This window comes from Notothenia rossii, assembly GCF_949606895.1.
Source record: "Notothenia rossii genome assembly, chromosome: 7".
In the NCBI taxonomy this organism is placed as follows: Eukaryota; Metazoa; Chordata; class Actinopteri; order Perciformes; family Nototheniidae; genus Notothenia; species Notothenia rossii.
Window position 1 is genome coordinate 14,800,217 of NC_136905.1, and position 22,879 is coordinate 14,823,095.

At 41.0% G+C, this 22,879-nt stretch overlaps 1 protein-coding gene across 1 annotated transcript in view; it reads left to right on the plus strand.

Moving 5' to 3' along the window:
• Positions 1-22,352, plus strand: part of ntrk1 (neurotrophic tyrosine kinase, receptor, type 1) — a 29,753-nt gene extending 7,401 nt beyond the window's left edge. The window contains exons 4-16 of the mRNA XM_079693510.1: positions 2,471-2,539; positions 4,339-4,493; positions 5,054-5,199; positions 5,952-6,090; positions 9,254-9,586; positions 10,156-10,214; positions 10,308-10,410; positions 12,552-12,707; positions 13,007-13,137; positions 13,811-13,983; positions 17,167-17,407; positions 17,827-17,985; positions 20,898-22,352. Of these exons, the coding sequence (XP_079549636.1) occupies positions 2,471-2,539; positions 4,339-4,493; positions 5,054-5,199; positions 5,952-6,090; positions 9,254-9,586; positions 10,156-10,214; positions 10,308-10,410; positions 12,552-12,707; positions 13,007-13,137; positions 13,811-13,983; positions 17,167-17,407; positions 17,827-17,985; positions 20,898-21,083 (2,050 nt within the window). The 3' untranslated portion in view covers positions 21,084-22,352. The remainder of the gene's footprint in view (positions 1-2,470; positions 2,540-4,338; positions 4,494-5,053; positions 5,200-5,951; positions 6,091-9,253; positions 9,587-10,155; positions 10,215-10,307; positions 10,411-12,551; positions 12,708-13,006; positions 13,138-13,810; positions 13,984-17,166; positions 17,408-17,826; positions 17,986-20,897) is intronic.
• Positions 22,353-22,879: the final 527 nt, after the last annotated feature.

Here is a 22,879-nt window from a genome sequence, read left to right on the forward strand (position 1 = left end):
GCCAAAAGTAAAAGGTGGATGTGGATGTTTTCTCAGTTTTCCAGGCAATAAATCGATTTTTGAACTCATCCACATGTTGTATCATGAAATCATGTCACTTTTGTTTGTAAATATAGATTCAAGATTCACTACCTGCTTGTTTATCAATCATCTGAAAAACAAACAAAAAGCAATCAGCTGGGTATTTTAAACAAACTTGTCACTTATTATTAAAAGTCACACCCTGTAGATTGGGTCAGTCTTTGCATTTCTGATCAGTTTGGCCTCTCAATCCAGACCCAACAATAAATAATACCATGAAGACTTATCGACTGGAACAATCACCTCTGTCTATTCATCAGCAGCTGACCCTTATCGCCACCATCTTGTCCTCACCGTTTCACTGAGCGTGTGCGACATGTCTGATGTTGTTTATCTAAAAGACAGGCGGGTTACGAGGACCAGATATGGGGGGGTGGTGGAGGAGGTGAGGTAGGTGGGGTGAGCTCGAGAAATTGGAGAAGACATCCACCAGTCACCTTTTACTCGCTCACTTTGGCGGATTATCGACAACTGATGCATAATAAATACACTCCACTAAGGGTCCATTATCACTTAATCAATACCTCACTGTGGAGATAGAGGGTGGGCCGGGTTGGGTGCAGGGGCTTCTACGTGATAGATGTATTTCTGAGATTAAGAGGGAAAGACTATAAGCAAACTAAGTAGGAGGCTAGCTTTAACCACTGTTCCTTTCTCTTTTTACGCTAGTCTTCCAACACTCAATTGTCTTTTATAAAATCCAGTCCTTAAGAATGGCAAAAAGAAATTGAGCTGCTGTTCCCGGCTCTGCTCTCCCCCTGTGGGCCCAGGCAGGAATCGAGCTGGTAATGGATAAGCCCCAATGGCTAACCCATCTGACATGAACTTTTGGGAAAAAGGAAAACAAATAATTGAACCCTTGGCCCTGCCAGAGCGAATATGTATTGGCTTCCATGTGCGCGCTCCCCAGTGTGGCTATTTGTCCTCTTCTGAGGGAGGTTCATTTACAGCCTGGCTTCTTTGGCTGTCTGAGGATCATTTGAGAGCCACTGTGATGATATGTTAGTGCCCTCGGAGGATTGGCAAAAAGATATGTACAGTAGCATTCATCTATCACAGGATCATAATGATTGCCTGACATACACAGTTTTAGAGGTATGATTACATTAATAGAAATGGAAATGTTTTGAAAGTTTAGCTAAAGCCCATCATATTAGTGTACTTAGTGGCACAGCATTGTAGCATGATAACATGGCCCCATTGCTAACATGCTAATGTTACATCTTTATACTATTTACAAAATGTATCATCCTAGTTTGTCATGCTGGGTTTCTAACATTTGCAAATGAGCTAAACAAAAAAATAACTACAACTGGCTAATCACAAAGACAATAGATATTTAGTCCTAAACCATCTACAAATTAGGACCTGACTATGGCACAAAAGGAACATTTTGAGGATCACCAAAGTCTTTTCAATTTATCCTGAGTGCAAGGAATGTGTTTTTGATAGCAAGGTAAGAAAAAATAGTTTATGAGATATTTCATGTGAAAAACAACAAATGTCAATATCAAAATGTCCCCGGATCACATAAACCATGAGGATGCATCCTCTGGACATCATGAATGTCTGTTAAAGGTTGAATGGCAATCCACCCAAGAGGTGTCAAGATATTTCACTAAAAGTTAATAATTTACACTATTATTGGTGCCAGGGGAAAGTCAGAGGATCAGCTAAACCGTGACGATTCATTCTCTGGGGACCATCAATGTTGATAAAACAAAGACTTGATATTAATCCACATAAAAGCCCTTGAGATATTTCTATCTGAACCAAAGTGGTGGACGGAGCGACTGAGATTTTCAATTCTGTAGCCAAGCTTCCTCCTTCCTCCGAGAAGTGTTTGTGACTCTGGACTAATCACCTTATTTACTGAACACTAAGCAAACCCTGAGAGAGGTGTGCTGGAGGTGTTTGTGCATGTGGCTCTGGCTGGTGTGAAATACTTGCCAAGGTAATTGATCAGAACCCATTTGGATGCATTAACGTTTTCCACTGAGAGAGTCATTCAAAGCAGGTAAGCATTGCTCTAAAAGTGAGCAATCACATCACCGCATGACTCAACTGCAGAACAGGACTAGATTACAAACAATAAAAACAATACTTCTACTTTAACTTTTCTTTCATTTAGGCTGAGAATAGATTTGTTGATTGATGAAAGGATGTTTCCTGTGGTATTATGCGAAACACAATATAACATTTAAAAAATGCGATTCCAAGGTCCTCCGTTAATCTCTGCGGGAGGTCTTTTTCCTCTAATGCTAACTATCAAGCCACACAATTCAGCCAAAGCGAACAAGGTACAACATAGGGTGAATTACTGTTGTATTACATATTGTTTAGCCAAATAAACAGCATTACAAATGTGTGTTTTCTCTTTATTTCATAGGAACCTGGCATCAAACTCTCTGGAACACATCTCCTGGAGGGTGTTTCATTTTCTACCACTGCTCAACCTGTGAGTAATACTCTCTCAATCTCTCTTGTTCAGCAAAACAAGTTAAAGTTCCTGGCCCCTGAAGTTGGCTTTCAAGGGTTAAAAAAATCTCACTCATTAGGCTGCACATCATCAGAAGGGAAACATAATAATATTCTGCCTAGCAGCAGACTATAGGTTTGCCCACAGTGCCCATCAGTTGTGTTGCCATAAACTACTTCTAATGTGCATCAATGGCTTACATTATGAAAAGAAACGTTTTGTTAAATTGTGTACATTTTTTTTTTAAATCTTTTTTTGCATTTATTGTACACAAAACATGAACATAACAACAAAATAGGAGACATTCCTATCTCAGACAAAATAAAATACTGTCAGTAGGTCATTTCAACATTTAATACAAAAAATATATAAAATAGGTTGACAGTCCAATATCATCAAAAGCACATACCGTAAATGTTTACATGGAGTGCCCCCCCCCCCCCCCTCCCTTAGGGGAATTCATCCGCAAAAAACACACTGGACGCTGTCAGAAACCAGAGGAGACTGTGAAGTCCACCGCAGACGGACCACTTTTGGACAAAATGTCCTCTCCATTAAAGGCAGCTCATTGTGGAATAGCCTCCCAACTGAGATACGGATTGTCCCACTCTCAATAGTTTTAAAGGTCAACTCAAAGAATGGATGAGAAACAACCAGACGTGTAATCACCGCTAAATGCACTTCAACACAGGGGTTTCTCCTCTTACATTTTATGCATCTCTTGAATCTTCTCTTGCACTTAATATGTCGTCGCTGCTATAGTGTACTGCCATGTGGTAAATGCTTGTATGCTGCTCATACTCTTTTGCATATCATGTATTTATTTTTTGCTATGTATATAAATGTCATGTTCTTATATGTTGTATGTGACAGGTCTACGGATGGAAATTAGCTCAAAATTCAAATCCGGCATATTTACACTTGAAGCATTATTTGTCTAAAGTGTTCATTAATGTGCACTGTCCCTATTCAAATAAACCATTCAAATAAAAAAATTTAAGAAATAACATGGCAAGCATATTTATATTTATTGTTCCTTTTTATCCCGCTCTTCGCTAGAGCTGATTGTTTCCTATTTCATGGTGTGTTGAGCTACCCTTTGATTCTTTTTAGCAATCATCCTTTCCAAAATAAATGGTGTTTTATTAAATTCAGATTTAATAAAACACCTTAAATTCAGATGTTTTCTTGATTGAGTTTTAACAATAAGTATTTTAGCCAGAAGAATAATTGTATTAATCAACTGTGTGCTGTCCTCATCCAAAAGCCAAAACAAATCACCAAAGGGAGTAAATGCAAAATCAATATAAAGTGTCTTAAGCCAATTCTGAATCTCAGTCCTGCTTTGCTTCTTTAGTTATTAATTGAGCTAGCACATTATTGACACGTTCTTTTGAGCCAATAGGGGTAGAGTGTTAGGTCAAAAGTTATTACTTAAAATAAGAGGGGTGTGAGACGATTGTTTTGATCTTAAGGTACAATTCTTCAAGGATTTATAAAATATAAAAAAATACATGTTTCTAATATTGATATTGGTTCCAAAGAGGAGAGAAACAACAATTATGTGATTATACATGCGGTGAGCAAAAAAGGTTATTCAAGTATCAATTGAAGTGAGTCTCCAATAAATGACCTCAGATTTTGTCTTGAAAATGTATTAGCAAGACAAAAGTTGCTGTTCTTGTCTACCTTGTGGGATCTTGTCAGAGAAATCTAAGGGAATAACATTTTGAAGTTTTTAGCCAGTGGAGCTAATTCGTCCTCCTTTTTCTCTTCAGGGTTTTGAGGGACAACCCCTTATTTTGCTCATGTGACCTCCACTGGCTCCAGCATTGGCAGAGTAATGAACGCGGTGACATGGACAACCAGATGTTGTCTTGTTTCTCCAATCATCAAGAAGTACCCCTTAACTCGTTGGTGATAGATAACTGCAGTGAGTACTATCTGACCTTCATAACTGAACAACACACATGTTTACAATAACATGTGTAAAGCATAGATCAAATCTCACAGTAAAGTTTGCATATTGGTAGATTCTGGATTTCTCAATGAAGGAGAAGTAAGAGTTGTCATTTTAAGGATTGTGATACAATTAAAGTTGGATTTTTTGTGGGAGACTAAAGCAATTTCTTCCAATCTATCTATATCTTGAGGGATCATTCAATATTTTGGTTTTAAACATCACAACATTTATCACAACATAAGTCTCTCTCTTATGTGGTGCAATCAATATTTGAAATGACGCAACTAGAAAAGGAATAATAAAGAACCGTTTGTTTTTATTATTCTGCAAATGAATTCCTTTTACAAGCAGGGGTGAAGTGAAATGCAGAGAAGAAATTCAGCATTGTTGTTTTGATCGCTAAGAGCGGGAACATCTTGTTGCCAGGAAACATATGGTAGAGTTTCTCTGAACAGCTGCTAAAAAAAAAACATGGCTCTCCACATTGCGTTGTACCACCACATCTCACACGTCTCCTCTGGTGCTCTCAGGTCTGCCCGCTGTGACTATTGTCCCCTTCAAAGACTCAAAGACTAAAGATGGAGGCAACCTGACGTTTACGTGTATAGTGACAGGAAGTCCCACTCCCAGCGTGAGATGGCGAACTCAAGAGCTCAACTCTCACTTCTTCTCGCAGGTAGTAAACTCCTTTCAATATATGTTTATATCATAAAGATATTGACAAGTACTGGAAATAGGATGGCTCTCTTCTCAAGGTTTGTTCTGTTTTTCTCCAGTTTTAAGTTTTTTTTAGGAGATTTTATTGATACAAATCAGGATGGAAGGTGTTATAAAGCGCTTTTATACACATTTTAGTTTACCTTTGGGCTCTGCTTTAGTAAAAAAATGTACATATAATGTCCTATAGGCACAAATTGGCCCTGTACTGTAGATCATTTGAGCTCCTGTCTCTGAATCATACTGTTCGACACCTGGTATCCCTTGTTTGTCCCTAGATTTAAGATTTCATGTTTTGCAAATGTTTTGCCATGTAGCCTCCCCAAATATATCATATTCCTCCCCCTCTTCTATTTTGATGCTTGCAAGGTTTAACTCTAAGATCCACTTTCTCTCGCTTGCTTTTAACTCTGCCTGTCTGCTTGTGGCTGTATTTGTCTAAGCTAAGTTTTATTTATTTGATTACTTTCACATTTCAAATGTTTTCCTGCTTGTCTCCTTGTGTTGTCAGCTATTTAGATAACCTGTACCTTAAACCTGTATAAATGAGGTTCAGATGGGTTCTGTATTCTATTGATCTTCAGTAAATGTAGAAAATGGTGTCTCATTTCATCCCTCTGACCTGTGTACCTCTGAGTGATCCATATGTAGTTGTGACCGGGCTGCATTAACCTCCTCTGCTCTTTTCTCTGTGCCATCGGCTGCTAACAGAAGAGAATCTCGGGCTCCACGTTTGAGCTGGTCCTTTTCCTCACCAACGTTTCTTCCGATGACAACCTGCACAACCTAACTTGTGAGGCCGAGAACCAAGCTGGGCCCGGGGAGGAGATGGTGCAATTGGACATTGAGTGTAAGTGCCTGCAAAAATAAAAACCTCACTTTTGAGAGCTCACCGGCTCTATACAAGTCGTCGGGCTTAATGGAGGTTAGGGCGAGAGCACACTGGGGCTATTTTTTCTCGTGCAGGCAGGGTGGACAGCCAGAGAAAAGAAAAAAGCACTGCACTGATTTCTTCTAAATGCCCTCTCTACAAATACGAGTATGCACCCACCATGCTTCTAATGGAGTTCTTTGTCATCTGCCACTCACTCTGGCGACTGGTGAGAAGTGTTACAATAATATGAGTGAAGTGCTGCAGGTATGGCTAGTCATTTAATGCAGGGGATACAATGGAAGGGCAAAAGAGAGTGAACCTACCTCTCCTTGCTCTTAAAGAACTCTTTCACCTCGTACTTCTAAATTACAGTTGCAGCTTGACCCAGGAGGTTTACTGTTGTGTTCTTCAGATGCATTAGTGCATCTGGAAGTTGAGGAACACCGAGGAATGACAGCACCCAGCGGCCCCTCACAAAACAGACTCAGATGCATTAGCGATACATTACTGAAAAAATATACTGCCCTAAACAATATCATATATCACCAACACAGTGACACTCATTAGAAAATACAGCCAAAAAGAGCAGGGGCGCCTATTCAGCTGCAGCCAAATGCACGAGCATCAAGGGACAGATAATGAACGTCAGGAAAATGGGCTGATAACCCGTGCTAAGATCTGATTTGAGCCTGTGCTAATGGACTTTTCCCTCCTACACCGGAAAACCGCTTCATCCGCAGTGATTGGCAGTCTGTAAATGCGTTAGTGCTGCTAATCTATCAACATCAGCCCCCCTGGTGGACGGACACTCGTTAACCGCTAGCCCTTTAATTACTCTTAATTACCTTCCAGAACAGTGGGTGTTTACTGCTGAGTGGCTCTCTGTGCCATTGATTCATGGTGCGCGTGTGGCTTCCCTTTCATAGAAGAGCTTTTCTAAAACATGTTTTTTGCAATGTAATATTTTTCTTTTTGACTCTGACGTTAAGAGGTGGATTCAGAGTGCACGTTTTTATTAACATACACAATGACAAAGTTAATATTTTGTATGCAAAGGTTCCAGTTAACAATGAATGTGCCTGGAGGGATGCTAGGAGTCATTTGTGTATTATAAAATAGATTTTGTTGTTGTCTAATTCTTCAGTGACAACAATAAACATCATTTTAGCCATACTTTTAACCCCTGCAGTGAAATACCTTGTGTAAGTTTAGTAGGGGTCGCAAATGGGTGATTATTTAAAAATGATTTACTGTGCTAATTTTCACTTAGCCGCAGAATTCAGCGAGGTCTGGAACAAAAAAGACAAATGCCTCGGTATCCCCTTAGCACAGCACTTTGTGAGGCTGGGTCATGGGTTAAGAGCAGCACATTGTCAGTGTGTATGAGGGGTCCCGGCACTTCAGAGTCATGTTCGATCTAAAACAGGCCATTTCCTGTAACTTCACGTCCAGCAGAGCTTCCAGGTAGCTTTTGTGGTCGGGGGCGCAACAACGACCGGGATCCATTATTAATAGCAGGTCAGCACAGGTTTGCAGTACAGATGGAGAACATTGATTGATGGAAACTCAGAGAGGAACCTATGGGGCACTTCAACAACCTCTGACTTTATGTTACACATGATAATGGTGCACATTAAGCATTACATCTCAGGCTTGTACATTTAAACGAGCATCTCTATAATCATGATTTTAGTCATTTACCAGCAATAACCAGTCATTTAAAGTGAAAAAGTACATTAAGTTCACAAGTGCTGTCCTTAATTACAGTTTTTAGGTACGGAACGTCAACTCTTTTGAGTTTTGCCATTTCATATCTACTTTACAAAATGTTGTGCTTTTTACCTAACTACCACTACTCACTACTATTTATTTGACAGTAATTGTTATTTTTTAGTAGTTGTGTTGATTATTGTCAAATGATTAATCATGTTAACATAAATAGTGAGGTTTCCTAGAGCTCAAGGTGACATCTTCAAACTTCTTTTTTTGTCATACCTTTCTGTGAGAGCAAAGCAGAAAATCATCTAATTTAAGAGAATGTAATTGAAAACTCAATAAATCATTTAAAGGTCCCATGTCATACCCATTTCTACTGATCATATTTCCATTGTTGAGGTCTACTAGAAAACATTTAAATTGTGCAATTTTCCAAACTCACATTAGTTTCTCATACAGCATCTCTGTATAGTATGTGTATTCACTGGGTATTCACTCTCTGTCCTAAACGGTTTGTTGGAGCTCCTGCCCCCTCCCCCCCCTCCCTGTGAGCTCAGTGTGCTCTGATTGGTCGGGACGTTGCGAGGCTCGTTGCTGCTGCGAGGAGCGGATAGGTTTCCGGGTCGGCGATACAGCGAAACTCCTCCTGAGCACACACAAACACTGACAGCCGAAGTAAAAACAATAAGTGTGGCTTGATATTGAGTAAGAAAACGGTTTATAACGCTGTGAGCATGGGTCTGCAGAGAGCATTTCTCCACGATCCCAACTCGTCTATTACCAGCGTTCAGGGAGCTCTACGCAAGTCAATGGGGACTCCCTGTTAGTTAGCCAAGGGATCCTGGTGGTGTGTGAGGTGCTCCGCGGATTGGGCCATTTGGGCCAATCCGGTAATTTGATGTTGATTTGTGTGTTCACATGTCACAGAACCCAGGAAGCAAACAATGGAAAAAGAGAAATCTCCAATGAGGCGCTCTGGGGCAGCATAGACAGGTCTTTTCTGTGTTAGAGCTTTACTCGCTACAGGGTGTACTTTGAGGGTTTTGACTCTGCAGATCGTTTACATGCAGAAAAACATTCATAACACACAAGGGGACGGGTAATAACCCGAAAAGCATGACATGGGCCCTTTAAATAGTTGCAGATTCATTTTTGGGGTTTTTCTATTACCCTTCTGTCAGGACCAGGCCGTTTATAGTGTTTATGCTAAGCTAAGATACAGTAACTTCATATTTACACACAGACATGAGAGTGATATCATTTCTCAATGAGCACATTTATGAAATCATTATAATCTTCACTTCATAATTGACTTCCAGTTTAGAAGTACACAGTCAGGAGTATTTCATCAGTTAACACTTTCACTTTCCCAATCTCCTCCATCTCTACCATTACTAAACTCCCAAATGTTATATCTCAACAGTTTCAGCCAAAATCATCTTCCTGAAAGAGGCTGAGCCGCAGCACCACTGGTGTTTCCCTTTCGCTGTGGATGGAAATCCTGAACCGAACATCACTTGGCGCTACAATGGCAGAGATCTCAGAAAGAGCATATACACATACACCCAGCTCATCCCCGATCTGGGTGACGGATCGGTGAAACACGGGTGTCTCTTCCTCAACAAGCCCACCCACATCAACAATGGCCACTACACTCTGATCGTGCAGAACAATCTGGGGAGGGATGAGGCCACAGCTGAGGGGCTGTTCATGGATAACCCCTTCGACCTGTTCGATCCTGAGGGGATAATTCCAGGTGAGTTCCTGAAACAGTTTAGGAGCGGCAGGATGTTTTTTTTCCCGAGCAGAATCCCATAATGAGCCAAGGAGGCCATTAGGGCAGCTTGAAGAGGAATATAGCTGAACATGATATTGTAACCCTGCCACTTGGTCCGTTTCTGAAACAATAGCTTCATTATTCTGCAACACTTATAAAAATGTCCACAATATACTTATTAGAAAGCAATGAGGGAAAAATCAGAAACCACTTACGTCGCTCCTGAACAATTCTGCTTTTGAAGATAACAGTATACTAGATATTAAGTTATTGAAAAAAATAAGTAACGCTAAGCTCTTAGATATCTGCAAATTGACATATTGCCCACTCGTGTGTATGTAAAAATTAAAAAATAATACTTAGTTTACCCAACCTTCAAAACCTAAAAACATTCCCTATGAACAAAGTTTGTGTACTCATTTAAGTGTTTTTGTGTTCTTGTTCCCTCATGCTAGTCCCTGAACCAAGTAAGTATTTTTTTCATTCTCCTAAAACCAATCCATACACATTGTCATTTTTTTTAACAAATCTCTATTCCTGCCCTTCAGAACCGACAAAGAAATCAGACATGGACGTCACAGAGAACTCGGAGAGTCGAGTGTTTGTGGTACGTCTGTGTGTCATTTGTCCCAAAAACAAATGTAATGACTCACTGTGATTTTAGTAAGTGTGAGAAATTAATTTGTCTTTGTTTGAACAGGTGTCTGTGGCTGTCAGTCTGGCTGTGTTTGCCTGCATTTTCCTTCTCATCATGGTTTTGGTTATTAACAAGTGCGGTCAGCATTCCAAGTTTGGGATCCACCGTAAGTAAAAATCACAATCACTGAAATTCATTTACTGCATGTATAATATAGCTGAATATGAGGATAAAAATCATCCTTTCTTTATCGGATGATTTTACCTTAGTGCTAACAAAGAGCTAGATACAGACGTTTATTAGCTTAGCTCAGCAGAAATACTGGAAGCAGGAGAGAACAGGAAACAACAGGAAATTCTTCGGCAGGAATCAGGAATCACTAAAAGTTTACTTCAAGATAACTTTCAAACGACATGTTTGGAGTTAAAATGATACCCTTTACCCGCGACATTGTGTCAGCCCAGAACCACAATCTGAAGGCATACAATGCAAACTGCAATGAGCCATAGTGAAACGTTCTGCCAAATTATTGTTTCAAATCACAGATGGTTCTGTCAGGCTCTCAGAAGGTAATGTGCAGGAGAGTCAGACTAATATAGGACTTCCACTGAGCTGTGTGCCGCTGTGTAGCCGGGCTAAAGTGCCTTAATTACTGCATGAGAGCGGCGGCAGCAACCTCCCTCAGCCACCGGCATGTGGTGATGGCCATTAAAGAAGATGGATGGATGGACAGATGGATTGATGGATGGATGGAGGGATAGAGGGATGGATGGATGGATGGATAGATTGATGGATGGATGGATAGAGGGATGGATGGATGGATGGATAGATTGATGGATGGATGGATGGATGGATAGATTGATGGATGGATGGATGGATGGATGGATGGATGGATGGATGGATGGATGGATGGATGGATTGATGGATAGAGGGATGGATGGATGGATGAATGGATGGATAGATGGATGGATAGATTGATAGATGGATGGATGGATGGATGGATTGATTGATTGATGGATAGAGGGATGGATGGATGGATGGATTGATTGATGGATAGAGAGATAGATGGATGGATGGATGGATGGATTGATTGATTGATGGATAGAGGGATAGAGGGATGGATGGATGCATGGATGGATAGATTGATGGATAGATTGATAGATGGATGGATGGATGGATGGATTGATTGATTGATGGATAGAGGGATGGATGGATGGATGGATTGATTGATGGATAGAGAGATAGATGGATGGATGGATGGATGGATTGATTGATTGATGGATAGAGGGATGGATGGATGGATGGATTGATTGATTGATTGATTGATTGATTGATTGATTGATTGATTGATTGATTGATTGATGGATAGAGGGATGGATGGATGGATTGATGGACATAGGGATGGATGGATGGATTGATGGATAGAGTGATGGATGGATGGATGGATGGATGGATTGATTGATTGATGGATGGATAGAGGGATGGATGGATGGATGGATGGATTGATGGATATAGGGATGGATGGATGGATTGATGGATGGATGGATTGATTGATTGATGGATAGAGGGATGGATAGATGGATGGATGGATGATAGATGGATAGATGGATGGATGGATGAACAGCTAAACATGATACAGCTCCACTCTGACCCAACCTCCCACCTCCCAACACACACACACACACACACACACACACACACACACACACACACACACACACACACACACACACACACACACACACACACACACACACACACACACACACACACACACACACACACACACACACACACACACACACACACACATCTAGCCTTCTCACTCTCAAAGTGCCTAAGTGGGCCTGATTGCCTAAGTGGACCCTGCTCCCTCTTTCCTTCCCTCCATCGCTTCTGTGCTCTCTCTTTGTTGTTCCATTTTCTACCGTGTTGGACTCTAGGGGTTCTGTGGTTTGCCTTGCTGAGTGGGTTTTACAATTTGGGCCCCACTTGTTTGGCTTTTAATACGCACTGTAGTCGGGGGGTTGCTAACCATTCAGGCTTCCTTCCCCTTTTTTCACTTCAATGTGTCCTGATTGCCGCATGGTTGATGATGGTGATTATTAGAGCTCGTAATCATCTGTCACCATGGCATCAGCAAACGTACAGACTAGTTGGTAGCGGAGAGCCTCGATTCCTCTAAGGGGGGGGAAATGAGCTCTGAATCTTCTTTTGATGGTCAATGCAATCACAAGTGGTTGGAGTCTGATTAGATGTTACATATCACTCAGTTTGGCTTGTTTGCATCCCTCCCCATTTCATTAGGCTCATCAGCTCTGGGCACTGAGGATGATCTGGCCGTGTCGCTTCGTTTTATGAACTTTGGAACCAGCCCGCCTTCCTCAGATGAAGACTCTGGTTTATCCAGCTTTGTGGAAAACCCACAGTACTTCTGCGGCATCATCAAGGAGAAAGACATGTGTGAGTGTTATTACTGAACTAAAATCTGCAATTATGCTCATTCCCCCAAATATTATTACATCTCAGTGTCTTGATTGTTGTTATTATTATTACACTTTTTCATTTGCAGTGTTTTAAACATTGTCTGTTTCTTTCAGGTTTTGGTTAGTTTTTTATTAGGTTTCTCAAAATGGATTGTATAAGGGAAGTAAACTATAGCACTAAAGTTGTGAAATCTCATGCATGTATAATTCACTTTTGGTCCACACAAACACCATTTCACACAGACTTTCTAACATTTATTTGTATTTCATGATCAGGTGTCCAGAATATCAAACGGCAGGACATTGTGTTGAAGTGGGAGCTGGGTGAGGGAGCGTTTGGGAAAGTTTACCTGGCAGAATGTGCCCACCTCAGCCCCGACAGCGACAAGATGCTGGTGGCTATCAAGGTGAGTACATTCGCAACTTCGTTTTCATTATGTCGACATCACTTACACTATTAATGTAGCCAGTTACTGTTTTATCTGTATAAACTGCAACACTCAACAATTAATTTTGGGGAGTCCAGCACGGGACATTTTTTACATTTTATCCCCAACTCCCTCTTCCTTCATCTCTCAACTGTCCATCATCTGATGAAGGGAAAAATGCTGATAATTAAATACGTGCTATTTGATAACACATCATCAAGAGTAAATACACTGCACTTAAACTTAAATCCTCCATACACTGAAATAACATCCTGCGGTTTCAGAGCGAGATGTCTTTGTAGAGGACAGTCAGCTGGTTTAATACACAGCTCATGTTACAACAGGTTAGTGCAAACCGCAGCGAATAAAAACCAGACGATGAATCTGACTCTGCAAGCATTTATCTTCCCATTAATCAGACTTTGCTTTTATTGCAACATGTCATCACTCATAAGCAGGGGCGCAGCAAGGGATTATGGGTCCAATGGAGGAACACTTGATTTCTCTCTATAACAGCAACTTTAACGTCCATGTTTCTATCACACAATTTTTTTCTTCTTACACAGTCGGTTGCTTTTAACGTAGTTCATTTAAAAGGTTTTACTTTTATTGTATGCTAAGTAACCAAAATCTTCATGTTGTGTGGTTACAGACTCTAAAGGACGCCAACGAGTCGACCCGGCAGGACTTCCAGAGGGAGGCGGAGCTGCTGACGGTGCTCCAACACCAGCACATCGTACGATTCTACGGCGTGTGCACAGACGGAGAGCCTCTGGCCATGGTGTTTGAATACATGAGGCACGGAGACCTCAACCGGTTTCTGAGGTACGTGGCAGACGTAGATGCTCAGGAAGAGCGTTAAAAAACTGAAATACATGCTAAAGTTTATCCAGCAGCTAAATGGGAAAGTATTTATTTGTCTATTCAGATAGAATAGTTGAAACAATTAACTGATTGCCACAAAATGAATCCAAAACTTTTTATTAATTTCTATGAATAGCATAAATTATAATTTGAATATTTAATATTTTTTAGAATCTTCTATGAAACTAAACTGCATATCTCTGATGAAAAAGCAATTCAAATATTTGTACTTGGGCTTCAGGGTATAATAATTCATTGACCAAACTATTTATTAATTAATTGAGAGAATGATCATAACATTAGGTAAGGAAAGATTATTTGTAAAGCACCGTTCAACAAGCCAAGTCAGAGTGGATTAAAAAAGGCACAAAGGCATTAAGACAAAATATATATATTTTTAAACTAAATAAAACAGCAAAAAGGAGAACATATGAATTTGTGTCCCAAAATGAACGTTAATTGTTGATAATGAAGACGAATTTAAGAATCAGCCACACACTGACACCTTTACACCGGATTCTAAGTGACTTTGAGAAAAGCACTTTATCGTTAACTGTTAGAGTCTGTTGGCAGTTTTCCTCTAACACACCATTTAAAGTGTCCAGGTCTTTGGAGACACTGTTAGCTGCAGTTCGGCTACAGTTTCAGTGATTTTGAAAGGTTGTGTGCTTCCATGGGTCCCAGAGGGCATCTGTGTCTGCGTGTATGAATAAGGACAACGGCACAACTGTGTACTGTATAGACTGATATTATGATGCTGCACTGCTTTAGAGGTCTCTAAATAACTATTTACAAAGAGCTTGGTTCTGTCTGGGGACCTTTAGAGTCTGTTTTTTAAACCTTCTGTAAGTTTGACACCTCTTTTGGATACATCGGCAATAATCTTTTGCTAAAGTGACTCAGACATCCCTTAATATGAGCTATTTGCTTTAACTCCATCATTTCACATCCTTTTTCCTTCTTTTAAAGTTTGCCTGAAATTAGTTAACTGAAAATGAAGCCAGCAGTGAATTGAAGACAACAAAAAAAAATGTGCTTTGTTAAATCAGTGTGGGAGTTTTTTTGTGGGATAGCTGGCACATCTCTTGTTTGTCGTTAAAGTGATTCACAACATGTCAAGGCAAGGGGCACATCTGTTATTTATAAGATGTTCTGGCATGATAATACTAAGAAGAGTGCATTACAGGGTTTTATTTGAATTCTAATAAATGCTTTAAATATTCAGATTCAGCCCTTAAGTGGAAATAGACAAGATGTGATTTCTAAAATAGCGGTTTATAATAGCACAATACACAGTGACAGAAGAGATTCAAATGTGTTATTTAAATCTGTTATAAATGATAAGTGTATAAACCTCTGGAGGGAGCTGAAGGAGTCCCTGAGGACCGAGACAGTGTTGACCTATCAGAGCTCACTTGGCACCTGGGCAAGCATGGGACTAAACTGTTAGAGCAGACGCAGTGGATGCAGTCTGCCAGGTGTCCTCCACAGGAGACAGATTGGGAGTGAAGACACACAAACACACATGCATGCACACAGATTCTGCCTGAGATATATGTTCGCCAATGGATGGAAATCGCATTTCCAGAAGACAGAATGGGTGAAATGTCCAAGGGCCCCCACAATGCAGCTGCCTTCCCACCCTGCCACCTGCCTTTTAAACTAATAGTGATTGTATAGACAACTTCCTTTGTAAGGAGGGGACAAAGTGGAGAGGAGAGATATTAGGATGGATGGAGACACATCATCAGTGATTTGCTCATTTAGGCTAAGTTTGACGTGAGAGTGGGTGTTTATGATCAACAGAAGAACGAGCGAGAGTCAATTGGCTCTGCATCTCCGAATTGCATTATTGCAAATCAATTGAAGGCGTATTACAAGCCTTATGGTTTCTATTAAATGTTCTTATTATGGCCGGGTCATGCCGACCAGGTCTGTCATGCTCTCAAGAGCTCATATATGTCAGAAATGTTCAATCAGCAGATTGCATGCTGAGGTCATTGTCCTTCAGATCACTCAAGGTTGATGCCACAGCTGAAAACACACTGGGAGCCCAATCCCAGCATTTCATTAATCTGGACAGCCAATAGAAACAGAGAAGAATAGCAGAGGCCAGCATGCTCTGCTCCTTACAAATGGAAATATGTGTGTTCATACAGTCCACTTTACACTGGACAAAAGTCATGGTTTCAGCTGCAGTGCAGAAAAGAAATCCAAGAAGGAAAATATGTTGTCATCTAGCAGCAGTAATAAGAAAAACATCTTTAAAAAAGAGTCTAAACTCATCTTACCTTTAAAGTATTTCTAAAAGCAATGGCTCGTTATATATATTACAATTGATACAAACTGAGTCCTCAGAAAAAATCACTCAATTAGTGAATACAAATATAAGGTTATACTGCCTATAGACATATAGATCATTGCAGTGATGACTAAGTCTTGAACCAATGAAACTAACCTTGAAATCATTGAATAACCTAATGCAAACGGTGCTTGATAAACGTATAGCAGTATATTGGCAACAATTAAAACTACTACACTCTGGTCCACTGGTGTGAGCAATTTCACTCTTGTACTGTGCTTTGGTATAATTTTGAGGTACTTAGAGGTAATTCACTTCATTAAATTACCTCCTTAAATGTCCATTTCATGCTGCAGTACGTCTATGCTAGATTAAACCAATTTTCGGCCTTTAGTACTTTGCTTGTTTCTATTTGTGGTTTCTTACACCAAAGCGACTTTTCCCTTCTAAACTTCTCTAATGGTTTAATTGAAATAACAATTTCAGAAGAGGTCCGATTATATAGAGATTTTACCAAAAGTAAAGTTTTTAAAGAAAGTGAAGGAGAATAAGAAAAAAGATTTCAAACCTCAACCAGCTTTTTACAGAGCAGTAAAACGCTTCTTATGCCTAATGTAATATAACATTATATCACTCGCAGCAGCCATTCTTCTCAACAAATAGTTTTACTTCGATACTTGAAGGACATTTATTGATCTAAATACTTATTCTACCACTGCCTGGGTTTAATGTATGTTCTTACATATGTCCCTTTCATGTTAGATAAAGCCCAAAATATACATTGAAATAATCTTAAAGATGCCAAATCCAACCCTCACATGTCTGTGGTGTGTCCCCTGTAGAGCTCACGGCCCTGACGCTCGTATCCTTGAGGAGACGAAGATGCCCCCTCTGGGTCAGCTGACTCTTCCTCAGATGCTGCACATCGCCGCTCAGATCGCCTCGGGAATGGTCTACCTGGCCTCGCTGCACTTTGTCCACCGCGACCTGGCCACCCGCAACTGCCTGGTGGGGGAGGGCGTGGTGGTCAAAATCGGAGACTTCGGCATGTCCCGGGACATCTACAGCACGGATTACTACCGGGTGAGTGTTGGAAAATAAAAACACAAGACTTTAACAAGTTCCTCAAAGTGTCAGTTCAGCTAGAGTGTAATAACAGAACTTAATTTCCCACCCAGCCCTTATGTTTGGCCTTGCAAATTGTTTTTATCTTGGTGTCTTTGGGTTCATTCTCTCTGACGTTAAATGCAAAGTATTGAAGCGTATCAGGATGTTTAAACTCTTATTGTTCAGATTGTCTGCCTCACATTCAAGCTGAGTTATAGATAGTTCAAGGCTGAAGAGGAATCATATTCTCTTCAAGATTTGAATATATGTGCTACCAAAATGTGGTATTTCTGCTGAGTTCCCTCAAGAAAGCAAAGTGGTTTAATATCCACCTTGACACTTCCATTAAGCATGAGGATGAAACATTACTTACATTCCCTCACTGTCCTCCTCAGGTGGGCGGACGTACGATGCTCCCGATCCGCTGGATGCCGCCGGAGAGCATCATGTACAGGAAGTTCACCACGGAGAGTGACATCTGGAGCTTCGGCGTGGTCCTGTGGGAGATCTTCACCTACGGGAAACAGCCCTGGTACCAGCTGTCCAACAGTGAGGTGGGTGGGACAGAAAGTTCATCGTCATCTTTAAGATAAGATGGACTTTTATTAATCACTCGTGGGGAAGTTGTTTCTCTGCATTTGACCCAGTGTTAAGAGCAGTGTGCTGCCATTTTGAACGGCGCCCGGGGAGCAGTGTAGGGAACGGTGCCTTGCTCAGGGACACCTGGGTAGCACTTGGTCGGGACTTGAACTGGTGACCTTCTAGTTGCCAAGCCAACTCCCTATCGACTTCGCCACCACCGCCCTTTGATAGTCCATAAAACAAAGACATAACTTGCTACTGCCAAATCATTCAGTCTTTCCTGATGCCAGGACACATTTGAGTATGTTTTGTTTATATCTATCACTAAAGGACACACCAAACAAAGAGTCAGCTCACCCAAATAAAGAAATATTTTTTTCTCACTTACCTTTTTTTCAAGGTCTTCAGATATCCACAGTAACTTGGTTTCGTCCATATCCATTAAATTCAGCATGTGTGTTTTTCAGTCAATGGCCGTCCTTATGTAGACATACTTTGGTAAGACTCGACATATTGTTGAGAGACTTTGTTCCAAAGATAAAACAGCACTCAAATGGCACTTTAAAACCAGGAGACAAACAATAGACGTCATTAAACTAATTGTGTTATTTTTGTGGCTGTAGGAAAGGATTGTGGCTCTACCCTGAGAAAGTTGCTGCTTCACGGAGTGCTTTCTCTCGGTTGTTGTCAATACAGTTTAATATTTCACTGTTGAGTTTTAACTAGACACTCAGATTTCCAGTCAAATAATAAAAATTGATTTGATGTCCAGACCTCAACAATGAAAGTGAAACTAGTAAGTAAATATTAGATAAATATATTTTCTTGTATTGATTTTAGGCCTTGGTAGACTTGTGTCATTGTTTCTTTCTGTCACTTCCAAAGAAATGTAATATAGATTTACCTATATTGTTTGTGGGAGACATGATATTTACTTTTTTACTTTCTCCTTCCGCTGTACAAATCTTGTTAACCTTCACAGTAGCAGACAAGCTAGCATAGCAACTGAAAACTAGCTTACTGACACCTGCTTGAAGCTGATGCTTGAAATAGTCTACGTGTTTCTCCGTAAAACTAAGTTTGTTTACTTAAATCGTATCCAAATAAACAGATACAACTTGTTAATTAGTGAGCATTAGAGGCGTTGATAGTCGGACCTTTAAAGTTAGTGAGCTAAGCTATTCTTATCCCAAATGTGTGGAGTGATGAGGCCCAGGCCTAAACGCTCAAACTATGTATATAAACGTGGATTGTCTGACTGAAATAGGTTGTTGGTATTAAAATGTTTACTATAGCCTCTTGAGATCTACTTACAAACGTCAAATGAACCAGAACTTTTTTTTTTTCAGCCCATACTTGTGCAAACACATTTGTAAATGGCCGTTTTTCGGTGCATTGAGAACATGCAGAACAAAGCATTTTCACTGCAGTGGTGGATACTTCAGAGCATATGCTATTGAAATTTTTCACCGCTCTACAGTCCTAAAGTAATCAATACATTCATAGTAATTAAGGGCATTTCAGTCTAGCCCTTGCAGCTCGAGCACCAAGAAGTGGGACTCCATTGTGACCACAGCGGTGCTATTACAGGCCCAAACCCTCTCTCCTTTCCAGAGAAGGGTAGATCACTTTCCCTAGCACTCAATGCTAATCTCATTGGCTCTCATTTTTGCCCAGGGCCAATGAGCTTTAACCTTGTTAACCTAATCTGTCTCGGCCAATGAAGGACAGGTAAAATCATCATGTTTCCTAAACACGCCATGGCAGAGATAAATCATCCCAAAATACTGTCAGCGCACGCGTGGCGACAGCGGCCATTTGGGGCTGGCGATGTTAGTCTTTGTGTTGAGCAGCGAGGCGGACTGACGGGCCATTTGGCTGTGAATTGGCTCAGCGCTGACAGGCCTCTTCTGCTCATTGTATCAGGCCAAGGTTAACAATGGAGAGAAATTAAGTCCGTAACCCTTCAAATGGAGAGCGCAGTGAAAACCTCTCTCTAGGCTTAGCAGTGATTTATTCACTGAGCAGCGAGAGCGTGTGAACTCAATCAGTCATCAGAGCCATTAGTGTTTGTGCTGGAGGTTATTCATATTTTGGCTGCTGTCATTTGTCCCCGAGGTCTCCTCTAATGGACGCGTCTGTAGGACTGTATATTTGAATGTAGTTGGGCAAAGAAGTTTCCGTTAGTTAAAAAAAAAAAAGTTTTATGCTGAATACATTTTAGCAGACTGAGAATTTAAAAATGTTACCCCTAGCAAGTCAAAGTTTGAACTTGTTCATATGAAATATATCAGCATCAACTACATGGATTGGAACAACATGTTGTGCAGATTCATAATTCCCAGAGAACCAATAAGTGTGGTGATTATCAGGAGGTTGGCTTACGGAGGCATGTGGCGCAGTGGACTAGTGCGTTGGTGTTCGGATCAGGGGAGCACAGGTTCAAACCCCATTGCAGTCAGCATGACGTTGTGTCCCTGAAGACACGTCACCCCAAATTGCTCCTGTGGGGATTGCCCACAGTATTGAGTATGTAAGTCGCTTTGGATAAAAGCGTCTAACAAGTGACATGTGATGTCTCAGTAATTACTCAAACAATTTCCATTCAGAGGATCAATTGAAAATAAATGGTATCTTCTGACCCTTGTGTATTGCCATTAAAATGTCAGGAAATGGCTACATCGAATTGTTTAATTAATGACTACGTGCAAAACTTTGGATATCCCATCACCCTTAGCTGTACTTTGTCTTAGGTATTATTTAGAAGGTAATTCCATCCTGACACTAAAACAATTAACAGAGTGATAACAGTCTCTATTGTTTGTCCTGGAGCAATTGAGGATAAATATTAATATTGCGTTCTTTTGTATTTCGCCCACAACAGGCCATTGAATGCATCACGCAGGGACGGGAGCTGGAAAGGCCGCGCACCTGCCCCAAAGAGGTGCACCTGCTGATGCAGGGCTGCTGGCAGAGGGAGCCCCAGCAGAGGATGGTCATCAAGGACCTCCACAGCCGCCTGCTGGCGCTGGTCAGGAGCCCACCCGTCTACCTGGACATCCTGGGCTGAAGGGCCGAGGACCAACCAGCGAGTGGAGTTCAGAGGCTGGGGAGGTTTTGATTGAACCCTCAGCTTCTTCTTTAATTTCATTCCTCTATCCAGGAGGTCATTTCTTTAAACAGGTTCATCTTGGTTTCATTTAAAAACATGTCACAGTTGCTCCATATCCAGCCTCGATGCCTGACGGAGGAAGCATCTGCAGTCCCTTTCCGCCTTAGTTACGCCTCACCCCGGCGTAACCCCGACCCCCGTTTACTGCCCCTCATTCTCTGCAAACCTGTCAAATGTTTACCAAAGTGTTGAATGTTTATCTCAAGTGAGATCCGCCAGATGGAGGGACATGCATGGATAATTGTTGAAGTAACTGTATATGGGCTTTACGCTGCTGGGATATCAGATGATGGCTTGTTGGGGGATATTGGCTCTGAGCTGAGCTGGTCTTCATTTTATACAACTCTACAAGCGACACTTGTGTCGAAACGCAATTAGAAAATGAAACGGATGATTACAAGAGAGTCCACTTCACCTCACGAGCCAAAAGTGGAAAGCAATGTTTTAGATTAGGGCACAGTAGATAGTCCCTTGTACAGTATAGTCACTGTTTTTTGGATAGGTTTTGATATGAAAGGTAATTTAACAGCAATCAGAAAATGTATATAAGATATCAAAAATGTACGATCAAAAAACTTCAAAAGCTTGTTAATTGTTTCTGTCAAATCCAGTGTATCATATGAGTATTTTTTAAGAACAAAATGTCATATATAAGCAGTGAAAGTGTATGTTTACATTTAATTCAGTCGGTTCTCCTGTCAAATATGAACAAAAATACTTCCAAAGAACAAGAGTCTGACCTGTGGCCTGCCTTCGACACTCGAGAGAGGCTTTTGTACAAATTAGCGATGTTCAACATGCTACTGTAGCGACCTTCTAAATCAAAGCACTGAAGTGAAATTCAGTACGGGGGCAAGATGGTGGGGAGGGGACACACTGAGGCAACAGATGGATTAAAGTGAGTGAAACTCCAGGAGGAGGGGGACAGATGGCTCTGAAACAGAGACTGTAGGTGGGGCCAACTCCATAGAAAAAATAAAAGTTTAAATTCAAGCAAATGAGACGCTTAGAGGGTGAAAGACTGAGTCTATACAAACATGCCTTTAAGTGTAAATACTAAATGTACATACTCTGTATTAATGTGTAAGAAACTATATATTCATTGTTACTCCAGCTCTTTGTATATTGTCTGCCCTTAAAAATAAACAAACTTGATACAAAAAATGTCTGCAGGCTGGGGAGGACCATCCCTCTGCATCCATCCATCATTACGGCGTGCTTCAGAGTGAACACAATGACTTGGGCGGCGGTCTGTAGTTTAAAGTTAGACATCTTAACAAGGCCATTCAAGAGCCTTCTATTATTTTTGACGAACTAATCAGCAACCTGCGACGTCTCCGCGGGATCCTCAGCAGACGGTTATTGAAAAGGAATAATCAAGTTTCATATTGCCTTACCGCTGGGCCTCCAGCAAGCAAACCCCGACCCAAACCCTTCACTCTACCTCACACCACCGACCCCCTCCTCATCCTCACCTCCTCCCTCCCCCCCTCTCTCCACCACTCTGTATGCAGAGCGTCTCCAGGGAGTGGTAATGGATTGTGAGTAATGCTATCATCCCTTTCTCTGTCTCTTTCTCTCCCTCTACCTCCTCTGGTGTGCCGGGGGGGGGATGAAAACACTTGGAGGACTCGTGTCTGGCTTATTGTTTCTTCTAGTGTCTACAAGCAGATTCTGGGCCAGATAGGATTAGT